This window comes from Phoxinus phoxinus (genome assembly GCF_949152265.1).
Source record: "Phoxinus phoxinus genome assembly, chromosome: 10".
Taxonomy (NCBI): domain Eukaryota; kingdom Metazoa; phylum Chordata; class Actinopteri; order Cypriniformes; family Leuciscidae; genus Phoxinus; species Phoxinus phoxinus.
The window spans coordinates 28,992,143-29,010,537 of record NC_136885.1 but is presented as its reverse complement, the minus strand read 5'-3'; the positions used below and the strand labels follow the sequence as shown (position 1 = coordinate 29,010,537).

General features: G+C 37.4%; 1 protein-coding gene across 6 annotated transcripts in view; it reads left to right on the top strand.

The window, feature by feature from the left end:
• Nucleotides 1-18,395, top strand: part of LOC307005312 (neural-cadherin) — a 141,983-nt gene that overhangs the window by 18,515 nt on the left and 105,073 nt on the right. The window contains exon 1 of one of the 6 annotated variants that reach the window (XM_079625348.1): nucleotides 11,811-12,710. The exons of 4 other annotated variants lie outside the window; for them this stretch is intronic. In XM_079625348.1, coding sequence (XP_079481474.1) covers nucleotides 12,017-12,710 — 694 coding nt within the window. In that variant the 5' untranslated portion in view covers nucleotides 11,811-12,016. Of the gene's footprint in view, nucleotides 1-11,810; nucleotides 12,711-18,395 lie in introns of those variants that run through there. One more of the 6 variants, XR_013799248.1, reaches the window with a different exon arrangement.

Here is an 18,395-nt window from a genome sequence, read left to right as displayed (position 1 = left end):
TGGCCTTTTTTCCCCCAGGAAGGTCAATGTCACATGTGGTTGTCATGGGTTCTGACAACTCTCTCTAGAGGGGATAGTTCGCTCAAAAATTATAATACTGTCATTATTTACTTGACTTCATGTCAAAAGAAGAATCTTAATGCAGCTGTTTTCAATAAAAAAAACATAATGTTTGTAAAAAGTGTTTAATTTGTTTTATTTACACATACACACTACAGTTCAAAAGTTTGGGTTGGTAAGATCTTTTACTGCTATTTTTACTGTTTTTGACAGATGTCTCTTTTACCCACCAAAGCTGTTTTTATTTGATCGAAAATATATTAATCAAAAAAGTAATATGTTAATAGGATTACAATTTAAAATAACTATTCTATTTATTATACATACAATTTATTATTTATTTGCACCAGTCTTCAGTGTCACATGAACCTTTATAAAACATAAATTTGTAACATGATTATTTGGTGCTCAAGAAACATTTCTTATTATCAATGTTGAAAACTGTTCTGGTGCTTAATATTTTTGTGGATTGTTTGATCAATAGAAAGTTTGAGAGAACAGCATTTATTTGAAACATTTGCATAATTAAAAATGTCTTTGCTTTCATTTTTGATCAATTTAATTGTCCTTTCTGAATGAAAGTATTAGTTTCTGTATTAAAGTATGATTCCTTACTGAAGTAAACTGGCTGTCCAACAGTCATTTGTTCAGATTTGTCCAAATGTCTTTTCTTCATGTCCCTGTCCCTAACCTTAAAATGTACCCTTGAAATCCTACCAGTTCAACCCAATATCAAACTAAAAATAATTCTAGACCCATGTCTTAAACCATATCCTTTACCATAGCTTTTAATTAAGATCATTCATGACATCTCATTTTGAGATGAGATCAATAATCCGATTCACAGTGTTTTGCAGGATAGTGTATCTAGGCATCAGTATTTTAATAGTGCTTCACAGCAATATTAAAACTCAGTGTAGATGTTTGTATTTGCTGCTTTGTGTTCATAACTTACAAGGTTACACCTTGTTATTGATGTTCCTGCATACATGCTTTTATTGCAGTGGCTTCCTTTATTTGTGCTGCTGTGTTTTCTGCAGCCATCTCTACTGTGAACTACACTTTTCAAATGATATTATAAGAAGATGTGGACTCATATGTAACACAGAAATACAGGGTACAAAACCCACAGTGCACATAGATCCCTCTTTAAGTGTGTTTGAAAATAGTCAGGTGCTCCATTTTTGTCACAGATGCAAAGAGGAGACAGTGGCGCTCTGGAAAAGGGGCAGAGAGCACGTGTCTGCTTGAAGTGAGAGGAGCGAGTGAGTCACACAAAAGCTTGTTTGTGGATGTCGCAGCAACAATGCGGCCGCGCTGAGTGCATTCAGGCATACAGGGATGCTCCGAGACAGCTTGTTTGTGAACGGAAAATGAGACTACCCACATTCTGTGAACACCAAACTGCGTACACAACTCTAGGCTCTCTGTGGTGCTTTGTTAAACCCTGATGAGGTTTTATAATTAGCCCGTTCCTCTAAAACAAAAAGCAAGCCGTTCTTGTTTTTGCCCTCCGACCTTTTGAGGTGTTTTTTTTTTTTTCAGGTTGCTGTTGTCATAGCATTTGTCAGGAGTTTTTCTTTGCTGTTGTATTTCAGACTGACATAAAAAGAAAAGGAGGACATCAGATTGTGTAAAAATACTGGCTAATGTGGCTCTTCCTATTCTATCATCTAGGTTACATGCAAGAACATCCCCTTCTTGTTCATTCATTAGCCCATCATAACATCAGTTCAACTTCAGAGTGAAGTTCTGTTATGATTAAGTCATTATTTAATGAGTTGGTGCATCTTTAAGACATGGATATCCTCCAGATATGAAGTTACCCTATTTTGGCAATTCAAAAAATAAAGTGCAAAAGAAGAATAATCATTAAAGATGGTGAATAGTTAAGAGAAATGTTGGTTTTGAATATTCTACAGTTCAAAAGTTTGTGGTTAGTACATTTAAAAAAAAATGTTTGACAGAATCCGAACTGTTTTCTATTTTAATATATTTAAAAATGTAATGTATTCCTGTGATGGCAAAGCTGAATTTTTCAGTGTCAGATTCTCTCAAAAAAAGAAGTAAATTCAAGTGTGCTATTAGTATAGCCTACTACTTTTAAACTAAAAATAATAACGTAAAGGCTGGCTACTTTCAGTCTACTTTTAAGGGACTTCTCAGAAATATACTTAAATTTACACAAGTATACTGTACTTTACTGACAGAAAGTCTCCATTTGGCCTTTACTTGTATCTTTTGATCGAGATAGTTAAAAGTATAATTAAGTATTCTATATACGTAGCTTGCAGTTGTTTGCTCAAGTGGCCTAATAAATGCTTTTTCACATATTTTTACATAATTTTTTAGATATACGTTTTATAAACTTACATTGTTTGAAAACATTGATTTATTAAGAAAACGGACAGGCTTACGTTTCTAGTATGTGAATTTTTGTGTAGTCCACTGGTAGTGAAGGAATTTACTTCAAATCTTCTTAAAGTACAGTTAAAGGTATATATTTCATGTATAAAAATGAATAGGCCTACTTAAATAGGAACATAGTTGTAGGCCTATACACTTGATGCAAAAAATATATAGTAAGCTAGAAGTATGATGTTGAGTTCACTAAAGAACTTACAAGTATAAACTAGTAGTTTACTAAGAGTATCCTTCAAAGTGTACTTCACTCTAAAAAAAAGTGGTTCTTCGGGGGTCCTTTGCAGTGCTTATGGTGCTATATAGCACCACTGCCATTTTAAGAACCTGTTAAGCCCAGTTTAGTTCTTTAGCGGTTCTTCAGCAGTTCTTCAGCGGTTCTTTGGGGTGGTTAAGGTGCTCTTATGGTTCTACATAGCACCATTTGACAAAGGTGAGGTGCTATATGGCACTTAAAGTGGTTCCCCTATGATTACAAGCCAATGAACCACTTTTAGTGCTATTTAGCACCATTTGTTTTTAGAGTGTTTCATAAACTAAAACATGTGCTATTTAACTAGTAAACTATCAGTATCTATAAGTTAACTTGTATAGTTGCAGTACAAACTAAAAACATAGTTGTAAACTGTGTACTTTACTACTGTTACACTTAAAGTATACTTAAAAGTATATTTTATATGCTAAAAAGTGTGCCAATTTTGTCCCAAGTAGCATTGAAATAGTACACAAGTATCCTCATTGATATTTACTACATATTTACAAATATACTTTAACTTTTCTCAAGTACACTTAATACAATTAAGGGTTTCTTATCATGTTGTAAACATTTTTTTTTAGAAACCGTCATACATTTTGAAAACATTTTTTTTTGATTTATAGAAAATTCAAAAGAACATTTGTGCTTTTGTAACATTATAGTATAAATGTCTTTACTGTCAATTTTGATCAATTTAATGCATCCTTGTCAAATAAAATTATGCAGTTTTTATCATGCAAGCACACTAAAGAAAAGAAGTGGTAGCTAATAGCGTTGTAAACGAAAGAACAAAGATTGATGCAACTCGTGTTCAAATCTCTGTGATCTTGAATAAGACATGAATGTATTTTTATACACCCAGTTTTAATTGTCACATTCCTTCCAACAACAGAGAAAGTTCTAAATTTTTTAAGTGACGCTTTTAGCTGAGAGTCTGTGTAAAAAGCTTGTGCTGATGAGGGGAATTGCCTGGGATTCGCCACAGGTACAACAGATGATCATTTGTCTCAGATGATACACTCTGTCACAAACGGTTAAGCATTAACTGGTTTCAAGGGGGCTTCTAAATGGAGCAGACAGAATTAGAAGGGGCTTTCATTGATTGCAATCAGAGGGACTTGGGGGGAGATTGCTGGCACTCTAAGTGGAGGAGATACTGTGGAGAAATGGTTTGGAGGGCGCTGTACTGAGAACAGCGTGCGTGTGGCACGGAGAGAAAAACAACACTGATTGTCCATAAGACGTGAGGCAGGGCGCTGATGGCAGAGCTGCCGGAGGCCTGATTGAGTGATTTACGTGGCTGGCGGCCAGAGAGATAGAGGTACATGCTGGGCACAGGTGGCACGATTAGCCTGTGCATGGCTCGGCACAGCGACACCTGCTGGTCAGCGATGGAATTCACCCTGCTTAAAACAATAGGCTCTGCCAGCCTGATCAAGTTGGTTTGTTGACTGGTTTTAGAGTGGTTTGTACACTTTGCAGCTAAACACCAGCTTGGAGGCCTATTTGAACTTTAAACTGTGTCTCTTCATGTTTTGGTAAGATATCTGAGGTTATTTTACTCAATTCATATTCATATTCAAATTATAAAATGGTGCATTTATTTTTCAAGAATAAGATTCGCATACGAATATTTTTTGGGGCTCACTAATGACAAATAGATGCACTTGTGTTGTGATCAGGTCTTGCTCCAGCTTTGAGATGTAAGTTGGGCCAAGTGGCATTCCTTGTGGGCTGGAGTTTTAACATTTATTTAATTTTTCCACGTAACAGATTTTGTAACTTTATTTTATAACAAAAGGGGCAGGTTGTAACTCTATATATAAGTAAACACACAATTCGCCCAAACTGGTATTTACGTTTTTATGTAATTTCATGTATATTCGTCTGTTTAAGCACGAAAGAGAAGAGAAGCCAGTTTTGTTCAGTGAGTGCGCTGTGTGTGTATTCGTACGCGTGAATGTTTTAAAGCGTTTGAATGTTTATGAAGATTTGGTCACTTTCATATACTGCTTTCTAGTTTCTAAATAACAAGAGGATTTTTGATACCAAGCAGCCAAAAAGCCTGATCTCCCTCAAAATCTGGAGCCGAATTGAACATCATACCTATTTTGCAATCGGTCGTTATTTGGCATGGGGCCGGAGTGCGCCAAGCTCCTGGTTGTGGAGCCGGGCCTGCTTGTGATTGGTTTATATTTTAAAAAAAATGTCAGTCAAGCAGGATTCAAACGCATGACCTCTCTCTATTAAACCAAGAAATATTCCACTCATCCCCAACAGCTCAGATGAGGCACTCTGACCCCCTAAGGTTGAATTCTTGTAACGCCCCTGGTTTGGTCCAAAGTGATGGTGATTGGAGTGAAAGGAAAGCTGCTGTCACAGGCAGAGGGCTGGAGTGTAAATCTGTTGAGAGGAGCTGAGAGGTAAGGACACATGCATTAGGACAAGACAGGCTGTCCCTCCATTGGAGACAGAGAGTGATGTTCAACCATGGGAGATTGATGAGCTGTCTCTACTCTAGCAATTGCATAGGTCACAGGAGAAGAACGGTGTCATTCTCTTTCTCTCTCCCTCTGTTTTTGCCGCTCTTTCTTTATCGTGCTTCTCTCTTTATGTGCAACTACGCATCATCTTTCACACAAACCTATCTACCTGCGAGTCCCAGATGTCAAAGAGCACATCTCTCTGGTGTGATTTTTGTTGACTTGAATGGGGCCGTAGGAAAGAAAATCAGAAATTAGATCTCTTTAATATACAGTATCAGTTAACGTAGAGCAAGTCTTTTGTAGAATTTCTGGATAGCAAAATAACGATTGTTTTCAAATAGGATTCTCTGTACCATTTTTGGAGTCAGTGTTTGCTGAGTTGTGCTAGTTCTACCAGAAAGACTCGGGAGAATAAATACTGTGACAATTAACATTTATTAAGAGCTCAGGAAGCAATCAAGTTCTTTGGCGTAGGCCCCGTCCGTAGCTTGCAGTCCTAGGGTTCGGACTCTGCATATCCTGCCTGAAGACGAAGGCAGGGGCGTAGCCGACCCCCTGCGAAGTAAGGGAAGGGGCCATCTGGTGGTGGTGGGGTAGATGGAGAAAGACATCTTGGTGTTATGTGGAGGATGGAGGGAAGGACCCGTCTTGGTGGTGTTAGGGAAGATAAAGAGAAGGTCCCATCTTGGAGGTGGTGGGGAGGGTGGAGGTGAATGGAGCGACAGCATCTGCGAACTCAGACGTGTTTAAGTACCAACCTTTTATACCAAAAGTATTAGGATATGATTGGATAGATGAGAAGGTAATAAGTTACGTAACAATTCCCGGCAGAACTTGTGCTAGAGCTTCATTTCAGATACTCAAACCAAGGGGTCAAGGTTTGGCTGGTTAGCACCTGCTCATAGATGCTGTAACTACACAATCGGGACCAACAAAATCTTTCTCCCTTGACAGCCCTTCATTTTTGCAGGCAACATATAGCTAATATCTTATTATATTAGATATTTTTTAACAGATTAGGATCCCCTCACCCAATAAATAGTCTTTTCCAGGTATTATAGACCTTCAAACTGAGCCAAGATTTAAAAGTTCTGCGAAGCCACAGCATTTACACATTTTGGGCAATTGACCTACAAATGGATTACTTGTTGCGGTCTCTGCATATTAAGCTGGAATGCAATGATTCCCAGTTTTCCTCTGGTAAAGCATTAAGGTATTGTTTTGGGATGCTCAATATATGTATTTTCAAAAAAAAATATCTTCACTAGTGCTAACAATTTATTAACTCTATTATGTAATCTTTATCAAACCTTAAATGAATATCCATTTTTCTTACTGTACATTATACAGTTGTAATGCCTAAATTCACTTTTACAATTATTGTTTTTAATGTTTTATTTAAACGAATTTAAGACAAAATTGTATTGATAAATTTTTTTAAATATCAGCTATTGGGTTATCCTACTGGCCTTAATTTGAATATCGTTGCATCCCTAACATTTTGATAAGGGAATTGTGTGTAATTTGAACATAATGATCAAGAATGCTTCTAAAAATGAGCCAAATAAAACTGTAGAAAGTTGTAATGAGCACACGTTTCCACAAGAGAGAACAATACAGATGCAATAATGATGGGATGAAGCCAGAGGAAGAAAAGAATGCAGGAGATGGATTTGGAAATGACAGAGAAGAGCTGGTAGGAGGACGACGTGACAGAGAGAAGCAGCTCTGCAGACTCTGATTTAAGATGTTATCACTAGAGTTGCGGGGACGGGCCCGGGGACCGTCCCACACGCCTGCCTTTCTGTCAGTGAGCATATGAGGAACCAGTCAGCAATCTGATACACCAGACAGGAGAACAGAGACCGATTCTGTGCACACAGAGAGGAGATGGACGAGCAGGGCTACTCGAGCTGTTGAATAATTCTTTCTCTGTCTGTGATACTACAGGGGCGGAGGCAAAAGAAATCCACCTGGCATTCATTTGACTGTCAAGTTCTCAGATTAAAGAGAGAGTGCAGGAAGGATGGAAAGAGAAAAGAGAGAGTACAGATGGAAATGAGGGGGAAACGAGCCAGTGATGGCAAGAGAGAGAATTCCTGTCAGTTCTGGTGACCTTTGACGGAGAAACTCAAGGTTTGCGAGATTGCCGTCTTTCCCTCTCCATTCCTGTCACTTTTTCCTCAGAGAGGCATGCCAAAATATGATGAAAGACTGGCGTGAGTGGCTGTGACATGACATTCGACACCGTCAACTCGAAACCCATTCTGCTGTCACACGCACACACTGCCTCTTGGGGTAAATTGCTGTAATTTGTGTTATGCTTCTCAAAGAGAGGTGAGGAGGAGGAGGCGGGCTGCAGTGGGAGCTTTCATGCTTAAACAAGTCTATTTGACTTTAGAGAAATGTGCAGGTGATTGCTTTAATCCATTTAAAGCATGCACACATCTTTCAGCTAGCGTTCCGAGCACACCGCACCATTCAGATGGTTCTTTCTCCCGAAATCAAGTAAATGGCGATATTAACATATTTCTGAGAGGTTGTGTCACGTCATATCTTGTATAGATTCTGTAGTGTGGAAATGATTACGGTAGAGGTATGACAAGTTGAGGCACATGTTGAGCTGATGGGAATGAGAATAAATATATCCATGTGTGGATCTTTTGTTTTTCCACCTTGCCTCATCTTTGGCACTGCACTCATTCATCACAATTGACAAAGGTTCAGCGCACATCTGAACACAATATGGACACGTGCACAGCACTGTACCATCATCCAAGGCCCGTCTCTCAAGAGACATTAAAGGAATAGTCCACCAAAAGGTTAAAGTTTGGTCATTGTTCTCATATCATTTCAATCTCATATGAAAGCACTATTATTGTTTGGAACACATTTCCCAATTTGACTCGATTCAGATTCACAGGCTCTTGATTCAATTCAGATATTGTTTCCGTTTGATTCCATTTTTATACATTTGGATAAGTTTCAGTTATATTGTTCATTTTGCTTACCATTTTGGGACTTTATTAAAGTGGTACATTAACAAATTAACAACAGGGCCCAAACAGTATGGAGTTTTTATTTAACCAATCTGCATTGTTAATAATTCGTTCAAAGAGCTTCCTTAAAAGAGTGGTTTCTTCATCAGTCAGATTACACAGAGTTTTATTCACTAAGGCCCTGTTTACACCTGGTATTAAAGGATTAGTTCACTATCAAAAACAAAATTCCTGATCATTTACTCACCCCGATGTCAACCAAGATATCAATGTCTTTCTTTCTTCAGTCAAAAAGAAATTAAGGTTTTTGAGGAAAACATTCCAGGGTTTTTCTACACAGAATGGACTTCAATCGCAACCATCTATCCCAATGTTCAAAAGAAGGTTCAAATGTCCGTCTCAATGCAGCTTCAAAGTCTCGACACGATCCCAGTCGAGAAATAAGGGTCTTATCTAGCGAAACGATCGGTCATTTAAAAAAAAAAAAAAAAAAAAAAGACCACAATTGTTCGTCTTGTGCTGGTCTGCGACACGCCACGTATTAAGTCATCACGTTGGAAAGGTCACGAAAACATTTAAAAAAATTAAAACAAAGATCTCGGACGATTTTGAAGTTGGAGGAGAAAATGAGATGGAGTTTTTCGCCATTCCCTACTTTTTTGAACCGGAGTACACAGACGAATAACTTGACGTGAACGTGACCTTTCCAACGTGATTACGTAATGCGTGGCGTTGTAGACCAGCACAAGATGAACAATTGTGGTTAAAAAGTATATACATTTTTATTTTTTTTAGAAAATGTATGTTTTTTCCGTCATCTCCGGGCGTGTTCATGTGTAAATTGCACAAGTTTATTTTGTCCATTAGTTCAAAAAAAAAAAAAAAAAAAAAACATACATTAAACCGCCCATAGGACAGAATTGGTTGAAAGTGGACAAAAGAGACGTATTAAAACACCAGGTGTAGAAGGGTATGTGTCTCCCTCGTCTATGTGTTATCAAACCAAAACAATCGACCAAATCTCAATACCAGGTGTAAACAGCGCCTAAAGATCGGCCAATAACAGTCATTTACCTAGCCTACAGAGATACACAAACATTCTCCAAATCTTGTCTTTTTGTATTCCACAGAAAAAGGAAAATCATACAGGTTTGGAACAACAGATTATAAGTAATGACAGTATTTTGAATGTATTCCTTTCAGTAATGAAAAGCCTCGACTGTGTCATATTTCTGCAGAGTGACAGAGAATTACTTTAAAACCCTGAAAATTTGAGAATAATTTTGCTCCTTTACAGATGCCCAATATAATGGTTACAGAAACACACAGAGCTGAGGGGGGAAAAACTCTGTAATGAATCCCCCACTACAGAATCCATAATAGCACTCATATCTGTTAATTTCATTTCCATTTGAAAAGCAGTTCGATTTGAAAAACATTGTTACACATCAAAAGAAGGAGACTGGAATCGGGCCCATCCTATTCATCTCCTTGCCTTGACAATATAGACAATACATGCAGTATGTGGCCATTATGCGTTTCTATGATGGAACATCACGGAATACCCAGCACTTCAGACCAGCGCTAATTACCAAACTGAAAAGGAATGAAAGGGAAAAATGAAATGTGGTTTAATAAGAAAATAATTATGATCAGGAGTGTGCAATCGTGAATTGACCTCATGGCAAAAAAAAAGGTTTTGTTTGCAATTCAAAGCGGCTTCATTTACGGATTACGGAATAAAATATTCTCTAGCTCGGCATTGTAGCACCAACAGCAGGATGTTTGACATCACAGGCTGATTTGTTTCGATCTTACCTGTCTTGCATGTCCATTGTGCCTCAAACTGAATCCATCAGCCAGATGACATTGAGTGAGGGGTGGATATGGAATCTACCAGCATGGCGGCTGAAGCTATAACCAGCCAAACCTTGACCCTCTGTCTAATAGTGTTTCAGAGCATCCATATGAAATATGCCACCCAACAAAGGCATAATGCAGTGACTATGCCAACAGTGAAGCTAAGAAAAATGTCTTTAAAGTTCTTTGATTACATTTTGATTGATTTTATATTAAATTTCTTTGAATCCATAAAGTAACTGATAAGTAAGCCTTGGCTAGCTAGTTGGTCAAACTTCTTTAGATATGGGTCTTAGTGGCTGTGTTTATGGAACTGCTGTGATTTCATCATAATTCAATTGTAGAAAATGTGTGGTTACAATATTTTGCCCTTTGTAGAGCAGTAAGTTACACGCCATGCACTTGTCAAGGGTGGAGATGGATGAAGGAATTTGGATAATGTTCTCGGTTGGAAAAAACAAAAGTAGCCTACCATGTTGGTAGTGTTGGTAACACTATTAACTAGTTGATATTGGCTGTTTATTAGTACTTATAAAGCACATATTTATGCCTTGTTCTGCATGACCATATTCTACATCCCTAATACCAATAGGCTACCCAAACTTAACAACTACATTACTAACTATTAATAAGGAGTAATTATGCGTTTATTGAGGAAGAGTTAATAATTAGTTTGAGAGAATTGTACCCTATCTAAAGTGTGCCCTAGTGTTCTGGGAAATTTCTATGAATTAAGTATTATTCTGTCACAATCCAGACACTTAATTGTGTTTCTGCTGTATCTCAAAATATCTGATATACACACTTTTAAAATAATGTGACCCCCATGGAACTGGCACATTTAAAATCCTTGTTGTTTGTTACTTATCTTGGTGGTCCTTTGCTGAGGATTGATAGTTTAGATTCTCCATCTAGAACAAATTTTGGCTTTTGTTTTTATATATATTTTTTCATTTAGTTTGTTAAATTGCTTTTTTTTTATATATATATCTGTGACATCTTATATAAATGACTAGTTGGGATGGTAATTATTATAATTTTTTTAAGGATGTCTCTTATGCTAAACAAGGCTGCAGTGATTTAATCAAAATACAGTTAAACAGTAATATTGTGACATTTTTGTTCAATTGAAAATAACCTTTCTATTTGAATATATTATATAATGTTATTTATTGCTGTGATGTCAAAGTTGAATTTTCAGCATCATTACTTCAGTCCTCGGGTGTCACGTGATCCTTCTGCTGATTTGGTGCTCAAGAAACTTTTCTTATTATTATCAATGTCAAAAACAGTTGTGCCGTTTAGTATTTTTGTTGAAACCGTGATCATTTTTTTCAGGATTCTTTCATGTATAAGAAGTACTGTATTTAGGCCTGTTTGAAACCAAACAAAATTCTAACAATGTAAAAGTCTTCATTTTTTATTAATTTAATGTGTTTCTGAATAAAAGTATACATTTCTTTAAAAATATATATTACTGACCCCAAACTTCTGAGTAGTAATGTCGCTGTAAAATACATCTGAAAGGAAGACCCATTGTCTTTTCAACAATTGAAACTGCATCCCTGAAAACCTTACTTACTTTTGACTATTGAAAGCTGCATATCTATTTAAATTTAGTGGGAGGGTCTATACCTCCAGGCCGACCCCTCCGTCAATGTGATTGGCTCACATTTTGAAGGCGGGGCCCTGGGTACCACATGGAGATGCTGTGTATCGGTGGATGTGGGAATGAGTGAGAGCGTGGTTGAATGATGCCGGTCGAGGAGCAACACACAAAACACATATTGTATTGAAAACTTAAACCGTAGATAGTGTGCAAAAAGCTCATTTATCTTATTTAATTGTGGCTTGGGCTACATTTGTAGCATGTTATTGATGCATAAGGGATAAAAGTCAGATTTTAAGGACAGAGTGGCAGAATTGATGGAATAATGAGGGCGCACTTACGGAATCCGACTTTTTTCAGATTTCCTACTGCATGTTTTTTAATTATTTTGTTTGCCATTCCGTTTGTGCATTCGACTGTTTTTTATGGACAAACTGAGGAAAACGCGACGCCTGGAACTGTTGTCGCTGGGTTTCTTTTTCCTCTGGAAGACAAATGCAAAAAATCAAACTTGCATGGACTTAAAACAGTTCTGACAGGGGAGAACTCGTCGGATTTCTCTCTTGAATATCTGGACAACACAGGATTCGTTTTAAAAACCACCAAAACTTTTGACGTGAAGTCCAAATCTAGCTATACGTTGATCGCGCGCTTGCCGCGCTGCAATAAAATAGCTGAAGAAGTGGCGGTTAAAATCGAGATACTTGATAAAAACGCCAATACACGACTATTTAACGTAACAACTGACAGAATAGAGATTCTTACCGATGTTAAAAACCGAGTTAGGAAGCCAAGAGCCGTTTCTGAAGCAGTATCCTACACCGTTACAGTTTCCGAAGATGTGAAAGTCGGAGACTTGATCTTTACGGTACCGGACCAGAAGTTCGAGAAGAAGTGGTTCGAGGTGGTTTCGGACGGACACTCACCGGTTCAGATTGAAAGAGACTTGGGACGCGTGTACTTAGCGCATCGTTTGATGTCAACAGCCGAGGTCATGGTTAAAATCCACAACATGAGAGGTATGTTCATTTTGAAATTCACAGTTTTGGCGTTAATATGTGTTGTTTAAAGGGATAGCGCACCCAAAAATGCAGATTATGTCATCAGTCACTTAGCACAATGCTGTTCAAAACCTGACTTTCTCTTCACACAAAATAACATGAAAGATTCCAGTCACCATTAACTTTCATTGCACCTTTTTCATTCAATGAAAGTGAATGGTGACTGAAATTGTCTTTCTGCCTAACGTTTCATTTTAGTAGCTAATGACAGAATTTGCATTTTAGGTAAACTGTTCTTTTAAGTTTGCATTCGATTTGAAAACTGAGCACGACCATGTCCATGAAGGAGAGCGCATCGTCTTGGACCATCGATATTTCTATCTTTAAGGGGATTGTTTGCTTTTTCACTGCGCCTCACATCAGCTTCACAGAAAAAACCCCCACATCCAATAGGCATAGTGGCATACGTAATACAATATTCAAAGGAATGCGTCATAATGAGTTTTTAAATTGATGGGATGCTGCATATGTGGTGTTTATTGTAATGGTATGGTAGGCCTACATCTCATAACTCAGCTTGAATTATTGTGAAACATACATTAGGACATGTTGGCTTAACTCAAATGAGATCACTTTGTATCATCAAGTAACTGGGTTCAAGTGAACATAAATGTTATGGAGAAAGTCTTGTAATTATGACTAAGAGCTTAGCTTAAGTGGTTGAGGTCATGCAGGTCTGATTTCGCTAATCAGAGCTCTAAAAGCAAACCTTTATTCAATGTTTGTTTGGGGTAATTAGTGATATTTATTCACCTGGAAGTCACCAGACAGCACATGTGGTCTCAAATACCTTTGCTGGGGCAGATGTATAGTTGGCGTTGGGGGATAGGCCTATCAATGTTTGTTTTTGCAAGCAAAGGTCCCAGTCCATCACCTGAGTACACCATTGGGGTTGTTTGTGAGTCTGATTGAGGTCATCTCTGTGATTGTTTGACAAAGTGAATTCAGAGATCAGATGAATATACCTCTTGACATGTTTACTGAAATTGCTTCTCTGGAAAAAAAAAATGGTGCCATGTGTTCCCTTGAAAAGAGAAAATAAGTTTTCCAAATCCTGCTTTGAGGAATGTCTTTTGACAATGATATATACTGTAGATATTTTTGCTGGAAAAACTACACTCTTAAAATAAAGGTTCCAAAAGGGGTGGAACAGTGATGATATAGAACTTTTTTTTTTGTAAATTGTGTAGGCTATATTAAATAAACATGTTGCATGGTTTGTTTTTTTAAGATAATTTAGTGAAAGATAGAACAGGTTTTGTTTTAGCCTCTCTGTCATTTCAACGCTGCCCTCTCTTTAAAACACTACAACACAGTGAAGTGTCCTCTCCACTCTTCTGTGAGAATTCAGCACAATGGAAACACAGTCCTGTTGGCTGTAGAAGAGCTTTGTGTCTCATTTTCGGAGGCAGTTTGAAGGACTTTCTCTCTCCAAGCACTTGTATGGTGAAGTCAAGCCAATGCAGGGTCTTCTGGGAGACAATTATTTTTGAATCCATTGTGAAGCCTCATGCTTGCTAACACAGTCCGTTTGAGTGCTTTTGGGACTTCGCTGTTTGTTTTGTCCCGTTTATGTGCAAAGTTTGGATGAGAAAGTCCCATCTGTGTTAACAGAGTGAAGACACACTCACTCATAGTCCCTGCAGTCTTTGATATCTGACTCAAAATGTTGCTTCTCCAGGTAACAACTGCACAGTCCTGATTTATGCCAGACATTTTTCATGTGAGATTTTCCTTTTGTTGTAATTTGGATTGAATTGTAAATTGCAGTTTATTTGTTCTTGTTGCCAGCATCTTTGCAAAAACAAGATATTAGCATGCACATATAAATGAGGGCTGTCCTGTATTGATATTATATTTGTAATTCTTTTTCCCTGGTTCTTGATTCTTTTGATATTTTTTGTATGTTTGCAATAAACATTTGATCTGTCCATCCAGTTTCCTTGGAATCGAACCCATGACTTTGGCACTGCAAGCTTCATACTCTACCAGGAGCAATATGCCTTCAGAATATCTGTTATATTATTGGCCATTCACATTTGTATAACGGCAGTACTGGATGAGAGACACCAGTATGGTTGACTCACCCCAATGTCACTTGCCATTTAATCAAGAAGTCACTCATAGAGCAGAGAGGCTTAACAGTTTGTCCTACACAATTAGCATTAGCATTACTATGCAGCGCACACAGTCGGGACCGCAGGGCAGCTTTCTAATCCTCATAAAGACCATCCCTGTGGTGCCTTCATTGGCTTGGTAAACACTGATAATGGTTTGCGTGCTGTACGCTTTCTTCTCTTTTCCAGCCTTAAAGAATCCATACACTCATGAAAGTTTAAAAAAGCCTCACGAAGAACAACTTTATCTGTCTCTGAACACTGTATAGTCAGCTTGAAGAGCTTGTCTGGAGCAGTGGTGGGTCAAAAAGAGGAAGCAAGGGTGAATGATTGGGTGCATGTTTGGAAAAAAAAAGACAAGTGTCAGTCGGAAGTCAGCTGGTGTTTACTTGGAGTACACTGGAGAAGTGCAGATACACTTTTTAATGCATACATGTATGTAATTACTATTAGATAACTTGTCTCAAGCAAGTTATTATAAATTTACACGATAGCATCTGGGTCATTCTATCGCAAGTGGTCCAGCAATTGTAAAATTGATTGGTTGACCAAAAAACAATTTTTTTTATAAAAAAAATATGACGATTGATGATTGTGATTTGTGTAGATAAACTTATTCACATTGGGATAAACTCTGGAAGAGCATATTTTCATGGTATAACATATATGTTATGGATGGCAAACTATGTTGTCAGGTTACTGCTACTATTGTTTATCTTATGTTGCCAGAAATCAGCAATTCTCAGTTGAAAGTGAATGATGTTTAGCCACTTTGCCACTGCAAGTTATTGTGAATGCTGGTGTCTAATGACTGTGCATTATTAATGAACCTCAACCATCAGTACATGGAGTTTCCATCCGGCTTCCATTAGACATTTTCACCCTCGGTCACCTCATGCATGTCAATAAAAGCAAATCAAAAAGGGGCCAGCGAAGTGCAAGGGCATAGATCGGTGACCTTGCATTCACAGTGATATTCACAGCTCTGAGGCAATGGAGTTTTGTGGCTTCCCTTTGGCTCAAGACCCATTATATTCCAATCGCCCTTCTTTTCCCTCCGAGCTCAGAAATGTTGAGTGTACTTTAGTTGTAATTAGGGGCAGCTTGCCCTTTTGTCTCCTACGTGCACTTGATTTGTTCTGAGTATTGCCTCTTCTATCACACACTAGCCTAGCTCAAGCTCTGTGCACACCCAGGTCAGGTGCAAAGTCTGAAAAAATAAACACATAGCCTATTCTTTGCTAAATACTCTACGCAAGTATGCAAATGCATTACAAATGTGTGGACCTCATTTAAATGTTATATATATATACATAGTACATACAGTATATAGGCTAAATATAGGCTAACTGTCTGAGGCGCACTAAGGCTGTATTTATCTGATCGAAAATACAGGAATAATAAAATATAATTTAAAATAAAATGTTTACTAATTTCATATATTGTACAATGCAATTTATTGCTGTGATGCAAAGCAGAATTTTCAGCATCCAGTCTTCAGTATAGCATAATCCTTCTGAAATTATTATAATATGCTGAATTGGTGACCAAATACATTTCTTATTAAATATTTTTGCTTAATATGTTTGTGGAAACATTTATTTAAATTAATTATAATTAATATAATTTAATTTAATATAATTTAAAAAAATTATAAAACATAAAAATTAATGAATAAAAAAGTTGAAGATCAGCATGTACTTTGAAATAGAAATCTTCTATAACCTTATCATTTTCTTTACGGTCACTTTTGATAGTTAAATGGTGAATAAATGCACAAAAAAGAGGAAGTCTATATTAAAGCAGCAAGTTGGGATACACTTTAGTGTGAATCTTGCAGAGGAGTGTGAACCAGAGAGGGCTGGTAAATGGCAGGTTGTTAATTTGGTCCTCACAAGAATTGAGCCATGAACCATCACCCTTGAAAAGCACTTAACCCCAGGTTACTCCAGTGGGATTGTTCCTGTAATAAGCCCATGACAAAGTATTGGAACAATAAACACTATGAAATGGAGTGCTGTTGTTATATATGTGATATTTAGAATGAGAAATATGAACGTTGCAGACGGTGGTGATGGCTGCCCTGGGCAGGTGATTAGATGTCACTCATTAGTCATCTGAAGAGATGCTCACTTAGGCATGCTGTCAGTTTGAGGAGGTTTGTTTATCTGTAGTGGTCCATTAATTACTTCTACATCACTTATGCACTGACAATAAATCCACAAGAGAACAATGACCTACTCTCCTCCCCTGCCAGACACCTTTTAACTAAATATAACTCTTTAAATATTCCATCAATCACCCGTCATCAGATCATAATTCTGGGGAAAGTTTTCTTTCTGGATTCTTCTTGTCCCCTGTGCCCTTCAGTGACACATTCAACCGGCAGAAGGAATTCAAATGCTCAGAGGCATCTCAGACCACCCGTTTCTCACCCGCTCGTTTGGTTTGTACAATTAGTCCTTTCCCCATCTGCTGTGGTTAGCCTAAGGACCTGACCATGATCCCCTGCTCTAGAGAGAGGGACTATTATAGCAATGTGCACAGGAGATTTCACCCTGCGCTGAGTTATTCTGAAGATCACACATTGTGCGCGGGGTGATGGGCGGTTGTTTGAGACGAAGCGATTTTAATTGTGCCTTTAAATTCATGCTGTTGCGAGTGTGTGTGTGTGTGTGTGTGTGTGTGTGTGTGTGTGTGTGTGTGTGTAAGAAGTTCAGAGACCGCTGGAGGATATACTTTTGTGACGAAGCCAAAGCTTTACAGAATGATCTTTTTTTGTTGTAAATGAAGCCCTGGAGAGCTGTCTGGGTCAGTTTGAATCAGTGTTACTGAGGGCTGAACAGGGCTGGTGAGAAAGGAGGATTTGTGTGTATTTTGAGTGCTGTTGCACACATATGTTTATGTGGTTTTTGGCGTGTGAGATCACCCGTTAGTAAAGTCAAAACTGTCAGTTATTGTCAAGTCTGCTACTGAAGGACAAAATAGTCTTTTTTTTTGTTAAGGCTGGGTGGTATGCATGCTACAAGTAGCTTTACATCATGGTAACAGGATATTCATGATATAATAATATTTACTGAACAGAAGTATGAAAATCATTTATTAATTAATTTAAATTAATTTATTATATATTTTTTTTAATGTATACATTTACATATACTTGTATTTTTTATTAAATGTACATATATATAGTAGAATAAATAAATATACTGTACATGAAGACTTCATAAAAAAGCCGCTAAATGCCACCTCCGCTAAAAATTTGATGATATTAAGCGAATGCTCTCCGCACACTGTTTATCAAATACTTTCGCTTCAATTCAACTTTCGCTTCCATTTTATTTATATGATAGTTTGATAACACTTTATCATAAATATTAATTTGTTAACATTAGTTAATGTATTGACTAACATGCACTAACAATAAGCAATACATATGTATTTATTACTTTTTGTTCATGTTAGTTAATACAAATACAGCTGTTCTCTGTCTATATTGTACCCTATTGCTCAGTTTCTCTGCTTG